At 52.1% G+C, this 24,314-nt stretch overlaps 1 protein-coding gene and 1 long non-coding RNA gene across 2 annotated transcripts in view; one reads left to right on the forward strand and one right to left on the reverse strand.

Moving 5' to 3' along the window:
* Positions 1-5,476, reverse strand: part of LOC132372924 (uncharacterized) — a 37,839-nt gene extending 32,363 nt beyond the window's left edge. The window contains exon 1 of the long non-coding RNA XR_009505286.1: positions 5,342-5,476. This is a non-coding gene — a long non-coding RNA (uncharacterized LOC132372924). The remainder of the gene's footprint in view (positions 1-5,341) is intronic.
* A 90-nt stretch (positions 5,477-5,566) lies between these two features.
* CD9 (CD9 molecule) overlaps positions 5,567-24,314 on the forward strand; it is a 35,983-nt gene continuing 17,235 nt past the window's right edge. The window contains exon 1 of the mRNA XM_059935151.1: positions 5,567-5,787. Coding sequence (XP_059791134.1) covers positions 5,722-5,787 — 66 coding nt within the window. The 5' untranslated portion in view covers positions 5,567-5,721. The remainder of the gene's footprint in view (positions 5,788-24,314) is intronic.

Genomic DNA, 24,314 nt, shown 5'->3' on the forward strand with positions numbered 1-24,314 from the left:
TGCCGTGGAAGGTAGTATCTTCACGGATTTGGGGGGTTAGGATGTGGGCATATCTGCGGGGACATTAGGGTTAGGGAAATGCTCTACAGGCCCTCAGATATCATGATGAATTTAAGCTCAAAAGAAAAATGGTGGGAGGAACAAGGGGGGATGCACGTCCAGGGAAAGAGGGGAGCAGGGGACAGAGGAGCCATGCCTGCGGGAGACCCACTCCCTTGCAGTTTTTTCACGAGTTTGCAGAGGGCTCCTATGGGCCAGCAAGGGACTGGAGGCTTGGAGAACACAGAAACAAACCAAATGCACGCGTATTTAGAGGAGCTCGCCTCCAAAACGTGTACACAGGAGAGATTACGATGAAGGCCAATGAGTCACGCAGCAAAGATCCAAACAAGGTAATCCATGGAGGAAAAGACCGAGTGTTCAAGGCTTCACGGAGTGGTGACATTTGAGCTTAGTAAGAGGAGCAGCAAAGACGTTTCTAGAAGGGAAGGGAGTGAACCAAGATGGTGCAACCCCAGGGACAGCGAGGGAGAGGTGTCTAGAAAGAAGGGCTGGTCAGCAGGGTCACGGCAAGGAGGAATGGCCACCAGTGTGGCAGCTGGGAGGCCTTAGTGGCCCATGAGAGTGGGTTCTCCAGCCGCCCCGCATAGCGGGAAGCAGGAACGGTCCCAGGCAGACGGGCATGGCCAGTCCTCAGCTCCCCAGCCCTGTGTTCAAATCTTACCACCAGGTGGGGCACAAGAGCCAAAGTGAACCCTCAGCCAGAGCAGGGGTTTTTCCAGAAACAGGATGTCCTGAGGGAAGGGAGGAAAAGTTTTCCCACTCCATCACCACAGAGGCTGGAAGGCCTCACTGCCTTCATGTGATCTCTGACTCAGGGGCTTACCCAGATTTTCCCCTTCCAGTTAAAGCAAACCATATTTTTTCCGTTGCTCCCTTTCTTGGTTGCCTGTAGGACTAAACGCCTCTAACAAACACACTTTGGGGCGGAGGCTCAGGGCACCACAGAATGGAGGGGACCTGACATCTCCTAATTCAAAATGTCATTGTACAGGCCCAGACAGAGGAGGTGGCTTGTCCAAAATAAACCAAAGGGTGGGATCAAGAACAGAATTCAGATCTCCTCACTCACATTCTCAGGACTCATTGATTGTACGTCATTTGATGTTTCACCATAGCCCTGCCCCTCCAATGGTTTCTTGAGGGTAAACAGTAACAGTAATAGTAACAGTGGCCAACATTCCCTGGGCACTCCAGTGGCAGGTGGATGACCTCAGTCAGTGCTCACAATTACCCTTAGAAGGAGTTTCTATCATAAGCTTAAATGTTTGCTCAACTCCTCCCATCTGGGCTTGTGAATGAGGAGGTGGGGCGGGGAGAGGAGAGGAGAATATAAAAAAGATAAAATCTTTTCTCTCCTTAGACCTGTTCTCCCAAGGCAGGCGGACTCTGGCTGAGAAGAGCACCGTGAGACCTTGTCTGGTTTCCGGCCTCAGCACCCCACACCCTGCTGGACCCCAACCATCCTTGGGCACGGTGGGTCAGGGGCAGTGACCCGGGAAAGGGTACGAAAACTCCTCTGCCCATGGCCGCTTTTGGCGACATGTAGGGAACTTTGTTTCCGCCGCTGCTCCTTCCTTCCCTGTCTCACCCACTATGGTGGTTTCCCCAGCAGCTGCCTGTGGTTCTGTGCCTGCGCCTTTCCACATGCTTCCCTCTGCCTGGAGTTCCCTCCCCAGCCTCGTCTGCTGGCCCGCCTTCCAAATTCAGCGGCGGTGTCCCCCCTCGCTGGAAGCCTCTCCCGGCTCAGGCAGACCTGGGTACACACCCCAGCCCCTGCTACTTCCTAGGCCACATCTCCCCTCTGTTAGCACGAGTTCATTTGTCTGACGCACAGTGAGGCCAAACATACCAAAACGTCGGAGTTTGGAGCAGAGAAAGGTTTATCAGGGCAGGGCCATACAAGGAGACGGGTGGCTCATGCCCTAAAAAACCCCCAAGCTCCCGGAAGGATTTCGAAGGGTTTCAGCAAAGCTTTTTTAAAAGCCAGGCAAGGGACAAGGGTCGCAGGGTACGTGATCGGCTTGTGCACAGTTCTCTGACTGGCTGAGGGCGGTGTCACAGTGGTTCACATGATCAGTCCTTAGGCTCCAGGAGGCCTGGGGCTACGTATTCAGGTCATCAAGTAGTCTTCCCTTTGGTGGGGGGTTTAGCATATGTAAAACAACTCAGGAAATGTTCATCAAATACCATTCGTAGGTACTTAAGAGACGAGCTAAAGCAGAGGATATGGGGGAGGCCTGTCCCAGGAAGGCCCCACAGGGTCCTGCTCGGTTACACCACAAGCAAAGACCCCAGGGGCTTATACTGGTCTGGCCTGCACTGAGATTCTTCCAGGTGAGATAGAGGGCATGTGGTCTTAGCATCGGGTATGTATAGGACACAGAGCAGGCCCTCCAGAAACTCTGGAAGAAGAAATGAATGAAATCCTCCTCGGCTCCAGCTGGCCTGACTCTGATCTTGCCCTCGCTACCCCCTCTCCTGGTTTGCCCCCCTCTCTCCAGCCTCCACCCCGTTGCCCCACCCCTTGGTCTCTCACCTGAACTACTCGACAGCCTCCTACCGTACCTCCACGAGTCCCCAGCTCACCTTCGTCTCCTGCTGCCCCCCTCCCCAATTGCAGGTACCCTGATACACCTCACCTTTCAGTCTAACCCCCCAGAGCCAAGGCCTGGAGATAGAGACAATGGTCCTTGTCCTCAAGGAGCCTCCTGCCTGCTCCTCCCCTCAGCCCCCAAAAGCACCCCACCACCAGCCACCCAGCTACCTAAAGCGCAGGTTCCCTGCTTATAAACACTTCAGTGACCCCTCACCCCCGAGTGCAGAGTCCAAGACCATGAGGCACCTCTAGTTACATCCCCACCTTCACCTCCCCACATGCCTCCCCCAACTGTGAGCTCCAGCCCAGACCCCAGACAGCCCCAGCCCCAGCTTTGCCTGATTCTCCCATGACTGCAACCACTTTTCCTGGGGTTCTGCAGCATGCTTCCCAATTTGGGTCAAAGGCCCCTCCTTTAAGCCCCCCTGGCCTTTAAGCCTCTCTCCTTGACCTCCTGTAATAAGGTCATCCCCCTCCTGCCCTAAGGATATACCCTCGTAACAGGATACTGAAAGGTGTTTCGAATGAATGAATCAATGAGACAGATCTAACAACGATCATAAACAGAGCAAAATATGTACTTCAAAGTGGTAACGCTGGCTGTTTCTGGTGAGTGTTATTTTGAGTTACTTTTTTTTTTTTTTTTTTTTTGCTTATTGGTATTTTCTGATGTTTCGGTAATTGAGTAGGTTTTGTTTTTGTAATTAAAAAAAACACCACCAAAGGAAACTTCATTTTGAAAAAAATACGAAACGGTTTTGGGATTTCAAAAGTAGGGCGAATCTCCTCATCCTCTGGTGAGAAACAGGAAAGGAACGTTTAAGGGGCCACAGAATTTCTACAAGTGAAGATGGGGAGGCAGGCCAGCCAGAGGGCACACACCACATGCCACGTGCAGGCCTGGGGTGCTGGGGAGGGCGGAGTGTCCCCTACAGATGCAAGATGAGGAATTTTAACTTCCTGAATGTGGGGAGCTGCAGAAAGTATTTTTTTCTTCTAGGTGTACTGAGATATAATTGACCTACAGCACTGTGTAAATTTAAGGTGTACGACATAGTGATTTGACTCACATACATCATGAAATGATTACCACAGTGGGTTTAGTGAATATCCACATCTCATACGCATACATTAAATAGAAAAATATTTATATGTTCTCCTTGTGATGACAGCTCAGGATTTATTCTCTTAACAATTTTCCTTTATAACTTGCAGCAGTGTTAATTATACGTATTATATTGTACATTACATCCCTAGTATTTATTTACCTTATAACGGGAAGTTTGTCCCTTTTGACTACCTTCATCCAGTTCCCCTTCCCCTCCCCTCCCCACCTCTGGTAACCACAAATCTGATCTCTTTTTCTGAGTTTGTTTGCTTCTTTTTGAAGTATAATTGACTACAACACTGTGTTAGTTCATGATACATAACACAGTGATTCGATATTTCTATACATTTCAAAATGATCACTACAAGTCTAGTTACCATCTGTCACCATATGAACATATTACCTAATTATGGACTATATTCCCCACTCTGTACATTTGATTCCCATGACTCATTTATTCTGTAAGTGAAAGTTTGTACCTCTTAATCTCCCTCACCTAATTCTCTCCTACCCCTACCCGCCTTCCCTGTGGCAACCACCTGTTTGTTCTCTGTGTCTATGACTGTTTCTGTTTAGTTATATTTGTTTTTTAGATTCCACATGTAAGTGAAATCATACAGTATCTGGTTTTCTCTCTCTGATTTATTTCACTCCACATAATACCCTCTAGGTCCATCCATGTTGCTGCAAGTGGCAAGATTTCATTCTTTTTTACGGCTGAGTAATATTCCATTGTGTATATATACATCTTCTTTATCCCTTCATCCATTGATGGACACTTATGCTGTTTCCATATCTTGGCTACTGTAAATAATGTTGCAATGAACACAGGGGTGCAAATATATTTTCAAGTAGTGCTTTCATTTTCTTTGGATAAATACCCAGGAGTAGAATTGCTGGGTAGTTCTCTTTTTAATTTTTTTAAGGAACCTCCATACTGCTTTCCATAGTGGCTGCACCAATTTACATTCCCCCCAACAGTGTAGGAGGGTTCCCTGTTCTCCACATCCTCGCCAACATTTATCATTTGCGGGACATTTTTGAGCGGAGGAGAAACTAAGAACTCTGGCACTGGAGCATCAAAGAGGTAGCAGTGGGCAGAGTCAAAGGGCAAGAGGGCGGGTGATGGGGGGTAGAGGCAAGAACAGAAGCCAAGCTACAGCCTTTGTCTTCTCCTCTGGGTCATCTGAACCTCAAGTTCAGGAAGCACTCCCGGACTGCCCGGCCCTCAGACATATTACTATTCAGTGATGGTAACTGAGAATTACTCCCATAAGCCTCCGACCGACCTTCCCACCTGGACGGCGAGCCTCTAATTCCTCCTGCTCCGCATGATGTGCCGAGTAACAGTGTGCTTCACGAGTGAAGGTTTGCAAGGAGCCGCCCCAGGGAGACATAAGGCCAGGCAGCTTCCCTTTAAATCGAGGCCAAAGCAAGAAGAGCCCTCATTCTGCGGGCAGCCGGCCTTGGGTTAAGGGACCTCGGCCCCGACCACCGGGGAAGGTCTCCCAAAGTAGAGGGCTCGGGAAGGGCGGAAACCAGGCGACAACCGGAAGGGCGAGGCCTCCACTTACTCTGGGACGAAAGCAGCCGAAGATGACGGACTGGAAAGACCCCAGGACTGTTGGGAGGAAACGGGGAGCATGGCGGGAAGTCAAGGCCGACCGACTCGGTGGGAAGGGCTGAGCCAGAAGCGGGAGGGGCCGCGGCCACCGGACCGGATCGGGGCGGGGCGGGGCGGGGCGGGGCGGGGCGGGGGCTGGCGGGGCGGGGGCGGGGCCCGGCACATGCGCACCGCGGCAGCGCGCGCCCGAGGAGTGGCACTTTTTAAAAGTGCAGCCCTGAGGCCAACCCGCAGCCGCCAGCACCTCGGTCCGAAGCCTGGTCCCGCCCGTCCCGGCCTCAAGCGCCCCCGTCCCACACCAGTCCGGCCCAGGCCAGTCTAGCGCGCACCATGCCGGTCAAAGGAGGCACCAAGTGCATCAAATATCTGCTGTTCGGATTTAACTTCATCTTCTGGGTGAGTGAGCGCAACTGCCGCGCGCTCCTATCCGGGGCCACCTGTCCGCCCCGGGCACCCGGTCCACGGTTGCGGTTGCCGGTCACCGGCATCGCCTGCGCAGGGGAAGACTCCTGGCCGGAGGAGAGGGCACTGCGGCCGCCAGCTGGCTCCTCGGCGGGGGCCGAGACTGGCTGGGAGGGCGCGTTGGTCCGCGGCTGGTCCGAAGCGGGGCGGGCAGGGGGCTCGGGGCCCTAGTGAGCTGGGGGTGGGGGGTGTGTGTTTGCTCCCACCCCGATCCCCTCCGAGTGCAGGAGGGAGAAACGGAGCACCCCCTCTGCTGGGGACTCAAGGCCCTGCCCGAGGGGGACTGTGGCGGGCAGTGCAGCTCGTGACCCGGGTGGGGTCCCCCCGAGTGGCCGAGGCCGCGGGGAGGGGAGGATGCGGACCCTCCAAGGGACTAAGGTGGCGCCGGAGGAGCTCAGTGAAGGTCTGTTGGCACCTTTACGCCGGAGAGCAAGGGGCGCGCCGGTCGCGGGGGTCAGCGTCCCGGGCCCAGTCCCTGAATGAGCGTCGGGATCCCTCCTCCACCCCCGAGGAGGAACCTTCAGGCCCCCATGCTCTCAGACTGATTCTAAGCCGGCGTGAGAAAGTCCGAGCTCCCTCGAAACTACCTGAAAGACTAGCTTGTCTTGATTTTTTTTCCCCGAAGAGCGATAAGTATCTGAGCTGGCGAGAACTCCGGGAGAGTTGGGGAGGGGTGGGGCAGATGCCTATCGGCGCCCTCAGTAGGATGGGTCCTGTGTTTCTCCATTTCCGGGAGAGATCAGGTGCCGGCCTCACCCCCTTCCCCGCCAGCCCACCCAGCAGCCGGGCGGGGCCACAGGGAGTGGACTGTCACCTGGGGAGGACGCAGGCCAGGGAGCTCCAGGACTCCCGCTGCCGGCCACTCTCAGCCTGTCTGCAAATGGGAAGGCGAAGGCCGGCAGCAGGGAAGGGGAGCGGCCCCTCGGCACCTCTCCTTGTGGGATTAGGGACCACCCAAAGAAAGGAGCAAGGAATAGGGGACCTTGGTGTCCGGGTTCCCGGGCCACATCCCCTGCTCACAGGTGGACAGTATTTGCCCCTTTGCAGTCAGAAAAGCATTTGGAAAGGCAGGCCCTGTGCCACTCTCGATAGAGATGGCTGTAGAAGCAGGGGCGACCCACCAGAGGCTTGTAACAAAAATGTGCTTATTTCCTTGGAGCTGCTTCCCCATGAACCCCACGGAAAATCTCCTGAGATTTAATCCTTTCTCTGGAGCTGACGGGGTATGAGATTGACCTGCCCTTGCAAGACTCATCACACCCAACACCTGCTCTAGTGAGGACAGTGCATAGGTGTGCCCTGCCCAGCCCATGGTCTGCTCTAGAGAGACCCTCCTGTGGTGGGCACCCCCTCCTCCCGGGTGTCCCTGCCAGCCAGCTAGCTGCCAGCCTTGGCTCTCCCCTCTCCCCAACTCCGGCTCTAGGAAAGAACGTCGAAGGCTGACTAGCCCCGCCCCACCCCGCCCTTGTCCTTTAAGGAGTTTTCCTCTCCCTCCTCCCTAGCGCAGTCTCTCCCCTGCCAGTCTCTTGGTTACTCCTCAGCTATCTGCCTAGGCTGTGTGAGGGTTTGGGGCGTGGGGACCCACGGACTCCCAGGGTGCCTCCATACCCCCCGCCCCATGGCACCTGCAGAAGCCTGGCGGGAGGCTCTCAGGCCACTCAGGTATCTGCTCAGCCTCTCACTGACTCCAGCCTGCCACCTCACTGTATCCAGACCTGCCCCTGCCTGGGCTAGGTGCTGCTGATGGGCTGTGTCATCTGAAACAGAAATGACTCATTCTGGGAACGGCTGGGTATAGAATTAGAAATGACTTTTGAGGTCATTCAGTCCAGCCTCTTCTTCACAGCGAGGAAGCGGGAACCAGAGAGGGGCTGACCTGCCCAGCGTCACGGGAACCCAGCCAATACCCCAACCCCTAGGTCCCTTAAGTCCTGTCCTCTTCCGTCTCCATCACAAAACCAACAAGGGGACCTGGTAACGGGTGGTGTATGGGGGTCAGCAGTAGCTTCATGTCTCTGAATCATTTATTTTTCAGTCATCCTGTACTCAGGTCCCTGTAGAGATGAAGCCCTCATCTCCCTCCTAGGAGGTGCTGGAATAAAGGAACACCATGATCCCCTTGTGCAGTGTGTTACTGCAAAGTCCTTTTCCAAATCTCATTGTACAGCCAGAGCAGGTAGCATTATCCCCATTTTACTGATGACCAGGAAACTAGTCCCCAGAGAGGTTCCACGACTCAGCCAGGGTCATGTGGCAGGATAGCATCAGAGGTAAGTTTGAAGGCAGGTCTGGTTGGCTCCAAGTTCAGCACGCTTTCCGTCACCACCTACTGCTGTACCCAGCTGAGTGGGAATGAAAGGAGGGTGGCAACAAGCTCTCAAAAAATAACTTTTAAGAGAAGCTATGACCTGAGGGAACTGCTTGCTTGGATTGTTATGACGTCATCACTTCCCTTTCTCCCTTGAGACCAGGAATGTATAAACTTGGTGTTTGGGACCTGATGTGGGCCTTGAAGAGCAGGAGTTGGGAGGCTAGGGGCCACCAGGACCTCATGGACAGAGGATGCTGAGGGGTGGTCCAGCAGGGATCCAGAGAGGAGAAGCCCACCTCAGCAGCAGTGGGATGATTGGGGCGGGGGAGTGGAGCAGGGTACCTCTTCCCTGGCCCCCACTCTCATCCCTGTGGGACCCTCAGTGACAGCAGAGCCTGCACTGCCTGCCCTCCCCAAGTAGGGCCTCTGGTGCCCGCAGCTAAGCCAGCAGTCAGGCTCTTCTTCCAGTGCCCCCAGGACCCTAACTTCCCAGCTCTCTTTCAGTTGTTTCTGGGTTTCCTTCAGACCTCTTTGCCTACCCACCCTCCAAAAAATTTCCATGGGGAAACATTGTACGATGCCAAAGGGGCAGCCTCAGCTGTACGGTGGGGAACCGGGGCTGGTCCAGGCCAGGAGCAAGGCCTTCACATTCTACCCCACCCCTCACCCCTTTGTTCCCTGCCTCTCACCCGTCTCCTCCCTCACTGATGGGAATAGCAGGGAATTTCTCTCTCCTGAGAAATGGTGTCTCGCAGGCCCAAGGCAGGCTTCACGGAAACAGGCACAGAGGCCTGGACCAGAGTTCAGGCACCTGGGTGTTAGTCCAGCTCTGCCCCCAGTTCACTTTGAGCAGGTCACTTTTGAATTCCAGACCTCAGTTTCCTCATCTGTAAAACCAGTGGGTTGGAGCAAATGGTCCAAAAAGGTCCCTTCAGTAGCTCAGTCTACGAAACCAGCCCCACCCCCAGGGCCTACAGCAAAGGACATTCCCACACAACCCAAAATAGGAGTCAGGAAATGGAAGTGTGCAGTGGGTACCCAGGCTTGACTCAGAGCGTGGCTTCATTTCATTCAGAGGCCTCTTGACGTCTGGGGCCTGAGTCGTGCCTCTCTTTCCCATTAACCCCAAGTTCCCTCCACTCCCCGTGCGTGGGGTCTCTCTGTCTGGGGGGGGTTCTCTGTTTTGGTCGCCCTCAGCCTTTTGTGGCAGTGCTGCCCAGTGGTCAGAGTGGCTCTGGGTTGGATTTGCGCGTCACCGGGTGGAGCTGGTGCCTACCCCCTGGGGTTGCTGTGGGTTACATGAGCGCATGCGCGTGATGCACTTAGCCCAGGAGCCTAGTCCTGGATGAGGAGTAAACTTCCAGCCGTAGCTTTTGTCATCCGGGTGTGGAAAGGGGGTTGAGGAGGTGGGGAGGGTGGGAGCAATGGCCTGAGGAAGTGTGGAAGTTGAAACCAGAGAGAAGTAGCCAGGTGCACACCCCACGTCCACACACGTCCCCCCTTCTTCTCGTCCTGCATCACTGCCAGCCTCGTTCCTCCACACACCTCTGCGATTCCCACATCAGGACCTTGACTCCATTTCATGTGTGGCCGCCCGTCTGACTGTGGGGCAGCCCCACTTCTGAAACTAAAACTGCGTGCGGAGAAATCCGGGATGCGGGGTCCGGGCGGGGGATGGGCGAGCGGGGTGGCACTGGCAGAAGCCCCTCCCACCCAACCTGCTGCTTCACCCAGAAGCTGTTTGCCTTCAGTGCTGGACTGAGCAAGCAGCTGGGGCTCTTGCGTGAAATGGCTTCCACCTTTGGCACCCAGACAGCCCGAGCCCTGCGAGAGCCGGCTGTGTTTGCGCAGAGGCTGGCAGGTTTGGGGAGGCCAGGTGTCTGCATCTGCTCAGGAAAATAAGACTTCTCCCTGCCCGGACTCCTGAGGCTTTCCCCCCGCTTTGCCCCGCGATGGTTGTCAACAACAGATTGGACTCGTGATTTGGGGGATGGGGAGAATTCCTCTACACGCGCGCACGCACACACGCGCGCACGCACACGCACACTCACCTGGCACCATTCCAGACCTTACCCTCTTGTGCTCAAAGGAAGCAGCTGCCGGTTCAGACCTGAGTTTGGAACTGCTTTGATAAGAAGCCCTTTCGAGGGCCGTCCTCACCCGAGCACTTACTCTGCTAAACGAGTCTTCTGCGGCTTCAGACCTCACACATCACCGGTCTCACATCTTCCTTTTGTGTCAGATGCAAATCTTGACTCTTAACACACAGAGCTGTGTGTCCGTGTTCGATTTGTCTGTTTTCCTGTTCGATTCCATTTTACAAGGAGGCACGGTTCTGGGGATTGGTTGCACAGTTTGGGACTTAATAATACGCCTGGGACTGAACAAACGCACCTTTTCTGCCAAAGAGCACAAGCCTTGACCGTCTTTCTTGGGTGTGTCTGGCTGTGAGGGTGAGGGACCCGACGTCACGGGTTACCGTGGCTTCTGTGGTCCTGTTGCCTCCTTGGTGGCTGCATGTTCTGGAGAGTCTGGGGAGAGGAGCGTGAAGAAAAAGTTTCAGGAAGCTGCATGTTTTTTGTGCCGTGTTCCTGCCTCCCCCCGGGGGCGGGGTCAGGGGAACTTTATTTGGAGCCGCCTCAGGTCTTTTCAACCAAAGACTTGCAGAAACCGTCTTTCCCTCTTACTTACAGAAGAGCAATGACTTCATGGTTTGGGGCTTTGAAAATCTGGGGAAGAGCCTGTCGAACCCAGGTTCACGCAGAGGTAATCATTTGCAACTGAGGGAATTAAGGAGACCAAAAGCGCTAATCTAAACAATATATATTTTTTTAATTTATGTTTTTAAAGTCTGACTGCAGATCACTTGCCTGTTTCATTCCGTGGAAAAAGTAATGCTGGTCCAGGGACATTTGCATTTTCCGTCAAGTGATGGCAGGCAGCTGTGGAAAGCAGCATCCTGTCTCCAGATGAGATAATTTTATTTTAATTACATCCATCCAGTAATTCCTCCCCTCCACCAAAGAAATACTTAGTTCTGGATAGTTTTTTGTTTGGTTTTTTTAAAATAAATTTATTTATTTTTTATTTACTTATTTTGGGCTGCGTTGGGTCTTCGTTGCTGCGCGGGCTTTCTCTAGTTGCAGCGAGCCAGGGCTACTCTTCATTGAGGTGCATGGGCTTCTCATTGTAGTGGCTTCTCCTGTTGCGGAGCACGGGCTCTAGGCACACGGGCTTAAGTAGTTGTGGCACATGGGCTCAGTAGTTGTGGCTCGCAGGCTCTAGAGCACAGGCTCAGTAGTTGTGGCACACGGGCTTGATTGCCCCACGGCATGTGGGATCCTCCCGGACCAGAGTTCGAACCCATGTCCCCTGCATTGGCAGGAGGATTCCCAGCCACTGCGCCACCAGGGACGTCCCTGGATAGCTTTTAAGTACTGCTTGCTGTCATCCTCGACTGGCAGGTCCGAACATTTTGGGGGAATCCCATGAAATCAATGGGACCTGCCTCCAGAAACACACAGTCCCCGTTTTTTTGCTTTTTTCTCCAGAGACCCATGAACCTCCCCATATCAAACACCGCATATTGGTTTCCAGGCAACCCCTGCTCTGTCCGGAATCCCACGTTTCTGCCATGAGGTGTGGGTTGCCTCACTGCTCTCCAGGACTGCGCAGGGGAGCTGGGGGGACTTTGAGGAGGGCATTAGAGAGCCCCTAAGTTCTCCGAGGATCAAGGGCAGCCCTCACTGGAGCTCTGGCCTCCCCACCCATCCTTGCTCTGACTGTCAGCTTAATCCTCGCCCAAGGAGTGGCTTGGACTCGAGATTAATTTAAGGAGTGTTCTGTATTCCTAGTCCTGGAGCTTGGGCGATTTGTCTGGAGCTTGGGTGATTTGTCTTTGCTGGGAAAGAGCAGGGTCCTGTCTTTCCCACAAATGGAAACTAGAAGGCTCGGCTGGCCTTCTCTGGCCTTGCCCCTGAGGACTTTGGAAAGGGAGATGCGTCTCCCTGGCGTCGCTGGAGACGCAGACCTCTGAGTTGTGATGTACAGCCTGGCTAAGCCCGCTGACTTGGAGGAGAGGGGCCAGATCTGTTTGATCCCAGGGAAGATCCCTGCGTAGAGAGGTGTGTGGACTGTTGACGTGGAGAAAGTCAGTCAGTCCTTTTGCTCAGTCCTCTTGCCAAGCATTGTGCAAGGGAGCAGAAACGGTGTCCCTGGCTGTGTCAGGGAAGTCACCCTCCACAGCCTACCCGCTACACTCGCAAGGTCCCAGTATTCACCTCTCTCAGACCCAGGCAGATGGGGGCCATGACTTCTACCAAGCCCCTGCCTCCAAACTGCTGAGAGGAGGCCCCTTTTCCTCCCAGTCTGAGCTGCATGTCAGTGTCCAAGGGCAGAAACAACACCACACGTGGGTCATAGGAGAAAATCCTTGACTGGGGGTTAAAAATATAATAAAGTAAATTAGACCGTTTTAGTGAATTCAAAACACGTTTCTATAGCATTTTAGTTTTAATTTATCTTTAAACTTACACTGATTGAATCAGTAGCAAATGATAAGGTTGATTTATTAAAGCTTTAAATGAAAGATCAGCAAAATCATACATAGTTGCGAATTCATTGCTTTTCAATTGAATAGAAGTTTGGGGGGTGTGTGTGTGTTTTAATTTTATTGAAGTATAGTTGATTTACAATGCTGTGTTTAATTTCTGCTCTACAGCATGTGTGTGTTTTAATTGAAGTATGATTGACATACAACATTCCTTTAGTTTCCAGTGTACAACGTAGTGATTTGACATTCATACATGTTGCAAAATGATTGCCAGAGTAAGTCTACTTACCATCTGTCACCATACAAAGTTACAGAATTTTTTTTTCTTGAGATGAGAGCAGCTTTCAAATTTGCAAAACAATATCACTGACTATAGTTACCTTGCTGTACATCATATCCCGATGACTTATTTATTTTATAACTGAAAATTTGTACCTCTGGATCCCCTTTGCCCATTTCACCCACCTCCCCAGCCTTCCTTCCCTCAGGCAACCACCAATCTGTTCTCTGTGTCTATGGGTTTGGTTTGGTTTGGTTTGTTCATTTGTTTTGTTTTCCAGATTTCATTGAGCATAATACCCTCCAGGTCCATCCATGTTGTCACAAATGGTGTGATTTTTTTTATTTTTTATGGCTGAATAATATTCTATTGTATGTATGTACCACGTCTTCTTTATACATTTATCTATGGATGGACATGTAGGTTGTTTCCATGTCTTGGCTATTGTAAATAGTGCTGCAGTGAACATAGGGGTGCATGTGTCTTTTCAAATTAGTGTTTTCATGTTCTTTGGATATGTAACCGGAAGTGAAATTGCTGGATCATGTGGTAGTTCTATTTTTAATCTTTTGAGAAACCACCACACTCTTTTCCATACTGGGTGCACCAATTTACATTTCCACCAAGACTGCACAAGGTTCCCTTTCTCCACATCATCATCAACACTTGTTATTTGTTGTCTTTTGGATAATAGCCATTGTGACAGGTATAACGTGATATCTGATTGTGGTTTTGATTTGCATTTCCCTGATGTTTAGTGATGTTGAGCATCTTTTCATGTGCCTGTTGACCATCTGTATGTCTTCTTTGGGAAGTTTAGTTTAAAAGATAGTTTGCTATAGACTGTTTGCGCCTCTCCAAATTCATATGTTAAATCCTAAAGTCCAATGCAGTTTTATTTGGAGGCGGGGCTGTTGGGGGTGATTAGGTCATGAGGATGGGGCCCTCATGAATGGAATCAGTGCCCTTATAAGAAGAGGCAGGACTTCTCTGGTGACGGCAGTGGTTAAGAATCCGCCTCCCAATGCAGGGGACATGGGTTCGAGCCCTAGTCCGGGAGGATCCCACATGCCGCGGAGCAACTAAGCCCATGCGCCACAACTACTGAGCCTGAGCTCTAGAGCCCACGAGCCACAACTACTGAGCCCACATGCTGCAAGTACTGAAGCCCGCGTGTCGCAACTACTGAAGCCCGCGTGCCTAGAGTCCGTGTTCTGCAACAAAGGGAAGCCACTGCAATGAGAAGCCCATGCACCGCAACGAAGAGTAGCCCCCGCTCGCCGCAACCAGAGGAAGGCTGTGCACAGCAACGAAGACCCAACACAGCCAAAAATAAATAAATAAAATAAATAAATTTATTTTTTAAAAAAAAGAAGAAGAAGAGGCCCCAGAGTTCCCTTCTCCCTTCAACCATGTGAGATTCTAGTGAGAAGACAGCCCTCTATGAACCAGGAAGCGAGTCCAAACCAGATGCCAAATCTGCTGGTGCCTTGATCTTGGACTTCTACCCTGTCCACAGTGCTTTGTTACAGCAGCCTTAATGGACTAAGACAAAGTTATTTACAAATCCGAATCAAAAACACCTCTTCCCATCTAGATGAACAATTGCAGTGTACCAGTTTGCATGCCCCCCTCACATCCATGCCCCCCTCTGTTGTGTGGGAAGCCACCCTCAGCAGAATGTGTCCTGCAGGGACAGGAAACTCGTCCCCCTTAAAGACTCTTCCTCCTGCTCACCCTGATGCACTATAAGCGCCTTCTTGTGATGTAGGGCCATGGATTTCAACCTGTTCCTATTATGCTCAAACTTTTTTTTGTTTTTTTAGCCACACTGGGCAGCTTGCGGGATCTTAGTTCCCCGACCAGTGACCAAACCCGGGCCCCCTGCAGTGGAAACACGAAGTCCTAACCACTGGACCACCAGGGAATTTTCCCTATGCTCAAAAAAAAATTTTTTTTAAATAAATGTATTTATTTATTTTTGGCTGCATGGGGTCTTCGTTGCTGCGTGGGGGCTACTCTTCGTTGCGGTTCGCGGGCTTCTCATTGCAGTGGTTTCTCTTGTTGCGGAGCACGGGCTCTAGGCGCGTGGGCTTCAGTAGTTGTGGCACTCAGGCTCAGTAGTTGTGGCTCACGGGCTCTAGAGCTCAGACTCAGTAGTTGTGGCGCACGGGCTTAGTTGCTCCGCGGCATGTGGGATCTTCCTGGACAAGGGCTCGAACCTGTGTCCCCTGCACTGGCAGGCAGATTCATAACCACTGCGCCACTGGGGAAGCCCTCCCTATGCTCAAACTTTTTAAAGCCTCCTTTCTACAAGCCTGGGGAAGTCATCCCACACTCTACTTTCCCCACTTCAATCAAATTATAGCCCTGGCTCCCCAAGACAGATAACCCTTAAGAGACCAGAAAACTCATTTCAACTAGAAATTACATTCTCTTCCAGAGCTGGGGAGGGACCCTTAGAATGGGGAGCTGGTGTGATCCTCATGCCTCTCAGGGCCTCCATGCCCAGGGCTGTAAGACAGGCCTGCAGTGATGCCCTCTCATTCCCTTTGTCCTCTGCTGGCAGGATGGTGCTGTAAGGGGCGGGCAAAGGCTCTGGGTCCCACCTTCAGGCCATTCCTATAGGGATCCAAGGACAGTGGCCAATGGGCAGCTGCAGCGGTGTCTGCACTTGCCAGGCTTGCAGCGGTGGCAAAGCTGGGACGAGAAGGGAAAGTACCAGCTTACTCTGGAGAGTCTGTTTCCCAGAGCAGGGCTGTGGCCACACTCAATTCTGGCCGGCCAGCAAGAACGTGCCCAGAGCTCTCCAGCCAGAGGCCAGCAAGAGGAGTCCCAGGCTCGCTGTCTAGACTCCGTCCATCAGGCTCCCCCAGAGAGACGCCAGACTCCGATGGCACCTGCAGGCCAGGTGGCCATGGCAGGTACCTTCCTGTCGTGAGAAGATAGGCCCTCTGCTCTTACGTGTGGGCTCTCTTGGGGCCTTTACGGATCGAAAACGCCGCTTTTGAAATAGAATCAGCTGTGACCAGGAAGGAGAAAGGATAAAAGTGAAAAATTCTGGCCCTGAAATTAACAAAATGGATCAAAAAGACCTTTGAGCTTAGCAAAATGATTGAGAATTTGGGCTTTGCAGTCAGACTGTTCTGGGTCCAGGTTGTAACTCAGGCACCTCTTTGCCATGTGATCTCAAGACAAGCTCCTGAACTTCTGTGCCTGAAACTTCTCATCTCGAAAACAGAAGTTAATATTACCTACCTGGTGGGTCTGTTGAGAAAATTAAATGATTCAAGTGAAGTGCTTCGGGTGAGGCGGGGGACACAGCAGACAGTGGAGGGCTTGCTGTTTAATCATTGAGACTAAAATGAAGAGGGGATCGTGGCAGAGGAATAGGGCAAGGGGCATCTCCCACCACTCGGGGCCACGCGAGCAAGTGGTAACAGGTTCCACAGATGGAATGAGAGCTAGCTGGTCCGTGTGGCTAAAGTGTATCAGCAAGAGAGAGTGTGTGTGTGTGTGTGTGTGTTATCACCAGGCATCTTAGTTAGGCATACACAATGGAAAACACAATGGTATTCTGGAATTTAAAGCAAAACAGCCCCGAAACAATCCCCCACATCAGATGATTTTGGTTAAGATCAGAATGCCTACTTTCAGCAGAAAATGGATTTATGGGCTGGCTGACGTCTGCTACACGTCTGGCCAGCAGGCAGTGGAAACTTGAAACTTCTTGTTTAGAAGGAGGTTACCTTGGGCAGAGGCCTCCCTCCCAATCCCTCAGCCCCAAACGACTTAACACTGGCACCTTGTATTAGCTAAAACTTTTCTCCTCTTAGGCAAAATAAGGGCTCTGGTTTTCTTTTTTTCTTTTTTTTTTTTTGTTTTTTGGCCACGCCGTGAGACATGCAGGATCTTAGTTCCCCGACCAGGGATGGAACCCGAGCCCCCTGCATTGGAAGCGCAGAGTCCTAACCACTGGACCACCAGGGAAGTCCCACCCAGGGCTCTGGTTTTTAAAAGATGCTGGCTCAGTCCTCAGGAAGGAGGATTTCTCAAGTCTTGAACTTGTTCAGACCAGGTCACTGCCTAATTTCCATAAAGGTGTGCTGAGAAGACGCTTACAAGGTCTTTCATCCTCTGCCACACCCCAGAGAGGGGACCAAGCTACCTCCCTTCCACCAGGGATGAGACAGGCAGTCATGTAACTGACCTGCCTGGCACATGCTGTGCATGTGACAGAGGGAGAGAACTGTCAACTGAGTCGCTGCATACCTGCTGTGTGACCGTGGGCAAGTTACTTTACCTCTCTGAGCCTGTTTCATCATCTCAAGCTGGGATGATCGGAACTACCTCGAAGAGTATAAGACAGTCCCACCAGCATCCTCAGATTCAGAAGGGGCAGCAGGGCCTAACAGGAGGACTCTAGTCTCCCAATATTCCTCTTCTCCCTGGGAAATCTCTCACTATGTGCTTCCAGGAAATGTTCCCCTGTTAGCAAGCTGAACACAGTTGCCCAAAAGAGGCCAGCAGAGCAAGATGGTGACACCCACAGGCTGTAGCTATTGAGCCACCACCCCGCGTCCTCCCAGGAGGCCCCCAGGAGCATTAAGCATCACCGGAAAGGGAGGCCAAGAGGTCCACAGACAGGCTGAGCCTGTGCTCAGGAACCTGGGGAAAGTTAATTCTTTAGACTTATCCTACAATTTTTATTATTATTATTTCTTAATGTTGAATTATCTAGGCGGTGGGGTAGGTACCACAATCTTCTCAGTGTTTAGGGCACTAAATAGCAGAAGTCTGCCTCCCTGAGGTCCTGGCTTGGGAGAAGAGGGGGGAGATGGTTGGATTTTGTTTTTGTTGCTGTTGAGACCTCCCCCCCTCAAGGTGCTGCATTGTATAAAAGAGCAACACAGAGCAGCAGGGGGCGTTATGACCCAGGGGGATTATTGGGGGAAGGAGGGGTTGAATTGTTGGAAATGTAGATTCCTGGGGGGAGGCGGCCAGTTGGTGACTCTCCTTAGGCCTCACTTTCCTAATGAGGGTAATCATGCAACCTGCGTACAATAATACAAGGTCTTTGGGAGCAAGAACGGGATATTTAACGTCAAGTTATTATCATGGTACCTGGCTCATAGCAAGAGCTCAGCTGTCAGCTTCTGCAACTGTTGTTTAGTTACTATTACGTAAGGAGCTACCTCTCCTTAGAATTTTTCAGAGGTTGAAGTTGTCCTAAGCACTCACATTCGTCCCCATCTTATTGCTTCAGCTCTGCGAAGCCGCATCACTGAGGGCATTGCTCAAAGCGGAAATTTTACCACTAGGCTTCCTCTCTTTCAGAAGGTGAAACAGACGACTTATCTTTTCGTCTACAAAACGCCCATTTCAGAGATTCCCCTGGTTTGGGAAAGGTGAGGGAGGGAGGGACCAGTCTGGGGCTTTGCTTGGAGTGGCCCATAAGGGTGCCCAGTTGGCAGGGACCCTTCTTGTGGAATCTGCCCAAGAGGGGCGGCCTCGGCACCTCTCCTTCAGCGCTCGCCTCCTACTTCCCAGAAGGGCTGGATCCCTCTTACGGAGAACTTTTTGACACCTTGAAGCCAGGTCCCAGAGGGGACAGAGCCAAAGTCACCATTGCTTCTGTATGGACACCTTGGGAAGCAAAGAAAGGAAGATAGAACTGGCCCTGAAAGGTTCATTTCCCCTGGGACCCGCTGAGGGTGGGCTTGAGGCCACCACCTGTCCCGTGCTCACCAGAGGGAGAGGGGAAGGGGAGAGAGAGAACGGACCCAAAGGAGGAGTCCGTGGTCGTTCCCTCCCTTGGCCTTGGCCTTGGCCGGCATTGATGCCCTAAATTGGACTCGTCTAGCCAGCAGGCAGGGTAAGGTTTAGGTCAGAGCATCCTGCCAAATTCAAGGTGTCCAGACCAGACTCTTGTCCCCCCACCAGAAAATTTCTTGGGGGTTCCCATTCTTGCCATTCACCAGCTGGCAGGGAGGGAGCACAGTGTTGGCAAGGGTGCGGCTCTGAGCTGCCGGCCACATGGATCTGGTTCAGAGTCAGCTCTGCCTCTTGCTGGCTGTGTCTTTTTGAGCCAGTTGCTTAACCTCTCTGTTTCACCGATAAAATAAGTGTGACGAGCAGATTAAATGAGATAATATACTTAAATCACCTCCTGTGATGCAGGACACGAGTGAGTGCTCATAAAGAGTGACTGCTACTATTATTATATTATTTATTTTCCTTTCCCTAGCCTCTGGAGGAGTTACTAATGGACAGAAAAGCCTGCCACAGTCAAATCAACAGTAACTCTAGATAAACCTACAAGGTCATTGACCGTCAGCCTCTGCATGTGTTCTTTTTTTTTTTTTTAATGTTGTTTTCCTAGAATTTGGGGTGATTTGAGGAAGAGTTCCACTTCCATACACAACGGCAGCCTGTCCTGGGGAGAACGTAGGCTGCAGAAATTGGGGAAGTTTTTGCCAAAAGCGCCCTGCTGCAGGGGCTGCCCAAGTCATTTTGGCGTCTGGGGGAGGAGGGTTCACCAGGTGAGTCTGTGGCTAGAGGCACGTGGAGAAGCCAAATGCAGGTTCTGACTTGAGCATTTACTGTGACTTCCCCACTCAGTGTGTTCAAGAGGGCGTTGTCTAGCCAGTATCTGTCTTTCTTACCTCTTGCTTCCTTCCTGCTTACCTGTCCTGTATCCTCCCCCTTAACTGTCACCATTCAGCAGCCAAGGTGGTCCTCAGCCCCAGTTCCCCTCCCTGGCTTTCCAGTGCCAGCAGGAGCCCTGCGCCCAGGGGAGGCTCACACCCCCACTCCGTAGCTTCGTGCCCTTTGGCACTGGCGTTTCAAAAGCTGGTCTCTGGGTTCAGAACCCCCAGAAAGAGCTTTTCCATTCCTCCAATTGTTCAGTGTTTAAATGAAAGCCTTAGAGCGGTGGTTCTGAAACCTGAGTGGGCAGCAGAATCATCTGGGGGTGCTTGTTAAAACATAGATTGCTGGGACTTCCCTGGCGGTCCAGTGGTTAGGACTCCGTGCTTCCACTGCAGTGGGCTCGGGTTTGATCCCCGGTCGGGGAACTAGGATTCCACATGCCACGCAGCGCGGCCAAAAAAAAAAACACAGATCACTGGGCCTCACCTCACTTGGGTTTCTAATCAAATAAGTCCAGGACGGGGACAGCAAGTTTGCACGTCTGACAAGTTCCCAGGTGACGCTGCTGCCACTACAGCTGGTCTGGGGACCACGTGTTGAGAACCGCTGGCCTGGAAGAAAGTCTCCCAGTGGCCTTTGAGGATACAGGCTTCTGTAGATGTGCAGCTCAGAAGAAGCCCCAAGGGGACGAGATGGCCCCCAGAAAGATCATACTCACGGGAAAGGTGGGGGACAGTTGTTCTTCAGGACTGTGATCTCTGGGGCTTTTCTGTTCATCTCTAATAAAACTAACGTTAGTAATATGCCCTGGTTGGCATCTTTCAGTTCTGCCATGAACGAACCGTTTACTTTTTTTTTTAATATTTATTTTATTTTATTTATTTATTTGGTTGCAGCAGGCGGGCTCCTTAGTTGTGACTCACAGGGTCCTTAGTTGCGGTTTGCCGGCTCCTTAGTTGCAGCATGTGGGCTACTTAGTTGTGGCAGGCAGCTCCTTAGTTGCTGCAGGCGGGCTCCTTAGTTGTGGCATGCATGGGAGATCTAGTTCCCTGACCAGGGATCGAACCCCGCCCCCACCCCCGGCCCCGGCCCCGGCCCCCTGCATTGGGAGCGCGGAGTCTTAACCACTGCGCCACCAGGGAAGTCCCTAACAGTTTACTTGTGATCCTTAAGGAAAGCAAGTCATGGCAGTTTTTTTCTGATCAGCATGGAGTTTGGTTTTAGCTGTTGTTATCCTGTGCGGCGGGCCTGGAGAGGGCAGGACTCCAAGACCTCTGCTCCTGCCCAAGTGCTTCATCCTTCCAGAGACACCAGCTCAGGGGAGGAGGGTGCCGGGAAAGGGTGAGAGAGGCGTTGGGGAGCCGGCTCCTGTTTGCTCTTGCCAGCAGTGCCCGGCCCAGGCTCCTGATGGTGAATCAGCCCATCAGGCTTGGCACACTGTGCTGAGCCAGGGTTGCCATGGAGATGGGTGAGGCTGGAGCCCACAGGTCTAGGTGGCCCGACTTGTTGCTAAAGGCCGTGTGAACACAGAGGCCCTTATCTGCGCTCCCAAGGCTGCATCAGGCGTGAGTGGTGAGGCAGCTTGCATCCTCAGGGTTCAGCCTCTGTGACTTTCTGGGTGGCCAGGGGCAGCTATGCTGAGGTCTCCCAAGCCCAGTATGTTAACAAAAAAATCCAGGGCTGATACGGATCTTACGGAAGAAAGGAAGTAAAGAGGTCAAATCCCCTCCCTCTCTGTGATCTGCTCCTTCAGTAACTGCTTCCTGCAGCGTGAATTCGCTCACGGAAGCAGCCTGGGATCCCAGGAAGGACAGAGGCCTGCACTCTCGGCCAGCCGTGTCCCTTACCCTCCCCGCCCCACTTCTCTCCCCACATCCCGGCTGGTCCTAGTGGAGCTCTGGAGGCATCTCCCCCAGCACACCGCACTCACACAGACCCACAGAAGACAGACCCCCACTGTCCTCAATCGCCTGTGGCCACCCAGCCGCCTTCTCAGATCAGAGGAGGACACACAGCTGAGGCCGCCAAGAGCCGTGACTCTCCCCACTTCTGTCTTCGTGTCGTTCGCAAGGTTTATTATTATTGTTGTCATCATTATATTCCCCACAGAATCTGGCTGGCTCTAGCACTCACGGTTGTCAGAGTATTTTACACACATCACTTCATTTAATCTTCCCCTTCAACCTCCTGGGTCAAAGGCAGGAAAGTGTCAAACTCTTTTTTTACAAATGGGAACTCTGAGGTTCAGAGAAGCTACGGAGAGTGCTTAGTGTCACACAGCTCCTAGGTGGCAGCGCCGGAATTAGCCCCAGAGGCCACGCTCCTGTCCACGCGTGCAGCTCTTCTCAGCAGAGATGCGCGTTCTCCTGGGAGCGCTCGGCTGCCCCGGGATGGAGCGGCGGCGGATACGTGTTTACAACTCTGCCAGGTGACTCTCACATCGCCCCGTGGCTGGCACCGGTGTGCAAGTGACAGGGGGCAGAGCTAGGGCCCCCTGCTTCTTGCCCACGGTTCTTTCTGTCATGCCACCTGTCCCTTACTAAAAAGTCTGCTGCATCCCTTTGACCAAAGTCACCAAATAGCCAGGGCTTCACAGAAGGACAATGGGACATAGGAAAGAAAGCACTGCCTTCTCCCCCGACCCCCTCCTGTCACCACCGCCCACCTCTAGCCGCTTCCAAAGTGGCAGATGGGACCACTGCAGTCTGAGGTCAGCCTCAAAGGAAACTGCTTGTGGAGAATGATCTGTCCTGCACTTCCTGGGCCAAGACAGCTGGATGGAGAAAGCGTCCATGAGTATTTTGTCCTTTTAAAAAATGTGTGACCCATCAGGTCATATTACAGAAGACAGAGGGAACCGAGAGGAAAGAGGGCCAAGCCAAGACCACCCAATGTGTTTGCCTTGGGAGGATTTTTCTTTGAAGTGGGATTTGCCCCACGGGGAGACATGGTTCCTTCCACCTGAGGGATGGGATGCAAGGCGACACGTACGCGCACACAGACACACACACACACACACACACACACACACACACACACACACACACTCTCTGAAACCTCTGCAGTCAGCCGGTTGCCCTTTTCCTCCGTGTCACCTCCCACCTTTCTGCACGCTTGCTTCAGGCGTTTCGGGCGGTAGGGTTCACAAGCACCTCCTTGGGCTCCAGCTGGAATCGGCTTTGCAAACTCGGCAGGGGGTCCAGAGAAGCCAGGTGCCCCTAAGCAACACTGCGCTTAGGATTTGTTGCTTACGATTTGTTTTCAATTCGCCCGTTGGAATTGGAGGCGTTTCCTTTAACCCCAGATGTGTGTTTTAGTGTAAGATTTCTGGGCCTGTCCCTATGGGTCTGGTGTGACTCACTGAAATTCCCATCTCTGCGTGGGTGCCTTGGGCGTGTTGTGCTTTCAGCCAGGGGAGAGAAGAGGACAGGACAGGAAGCCGGGCCGGCCTGGGGCGGGGCTGGACTTTCACGCCTCCTGCAGCTGGCATCTGCTCCAGGTGACTGGATTACTTGTGTGCTCGGCAAGGATTGGAGGGTCTATCCAAGTACTCACAATGTGGAATCCATACACTCCAGGTTTTATGAATGGTTTCAGAGTGTGTGAACTCTAGAGGTTGTATGGAAAATTATAGCGATGCTTTTCAGACTTTTTCTGAGACTTTCACCCAATTCTCAAACATCTGTCATCCAGAAAAACTTCAGAATCATAAATTCACAGATATTCTAGAGTGATGAATTCAACACCTATCACCAGACATCTAAAATGTCACATATATATATTCTTCTTAATATTTATTTATTTGGCTTCGTCGGGTCTTAGTTGCGGCACGCGGGATCTTCGTTGCGGCATGGGGATCTTTTCTTGCGGCATGCGGGACCTAGTGCCCTACCAGGGATCGAACCCAGGCCCCCGGGCGTTGGAAGCACGGAGTGTTGGCCACTGGACCACCAGGGGAGTCCAGTCACATATATTTTAGAGTGAAAGAATTAAACACCCATCACCACTTGAATATTGCTATTAAAAGTATAAAAATATCCAAAGCTATGTATGTTAAAGGTTTACTTTATTTAATTATATCTAGTCATCTTTAATAAAGTATTATTAAATAAAAAATGAATGCATTTTTAAAAAAAAGGATTGGAGTGTCTAACTGGACTTCAGTGGGCGGTGAGCACAGCAGGGCATGGACTTTTTATAAATATAAACCCTCATTTTCCAAAAGACTTGATGTGGACGTGCCCCTAAATCTCACTGTGACATTCATCACATACCCCCATGGCTCTTTCTCAGTATTTATTCTGGGCAAGTAGTTGTTCTTTGTAGTTTCTGACCCTTGTTGGGAGATGTTGGAAGATGGGTCTGGATGACAAGCCGGTGGGAAAGGAGGCTTGTCCAAGGTGAGAGGACCCAGGAGAGGAGATTCTGATGGGCTTCAGAGCTTCTCTTTCATTGAAGTCATCCTTCGCTTATTGACTAATGATTTACTAATGACTGTTTGGTCCCAAGTATGGATGGGGTGCAGGGGAGCTACTGAAATGACCCAGAGGTCATCCTGCCCTCCAGGAGAGTGTAAACAGGAAGGGAGGGAGCGAGGATTCTGGGGAGGACCAGTGCGGAGTGGGGCTGGCGTTTCCTGGGGAGGAAGCTGAGGACGTCTTGGTGGG

Source organism: Balaenoptera ricei, chromosome 10 (genome assembly GCF_028023285.1).
Source record: "Balaenoptera ricei isolate mBalRic1 chromosome 10, mBalRic1.hap2, whole genome shotgun sequence".
Classification (NCBI taxonomy): Eukaryota; Metazoa; Chordata; class Mammalia; order Artiodactyla; family Balaenopteridae; genus Balaenoptera; species Balaenoptera ricei.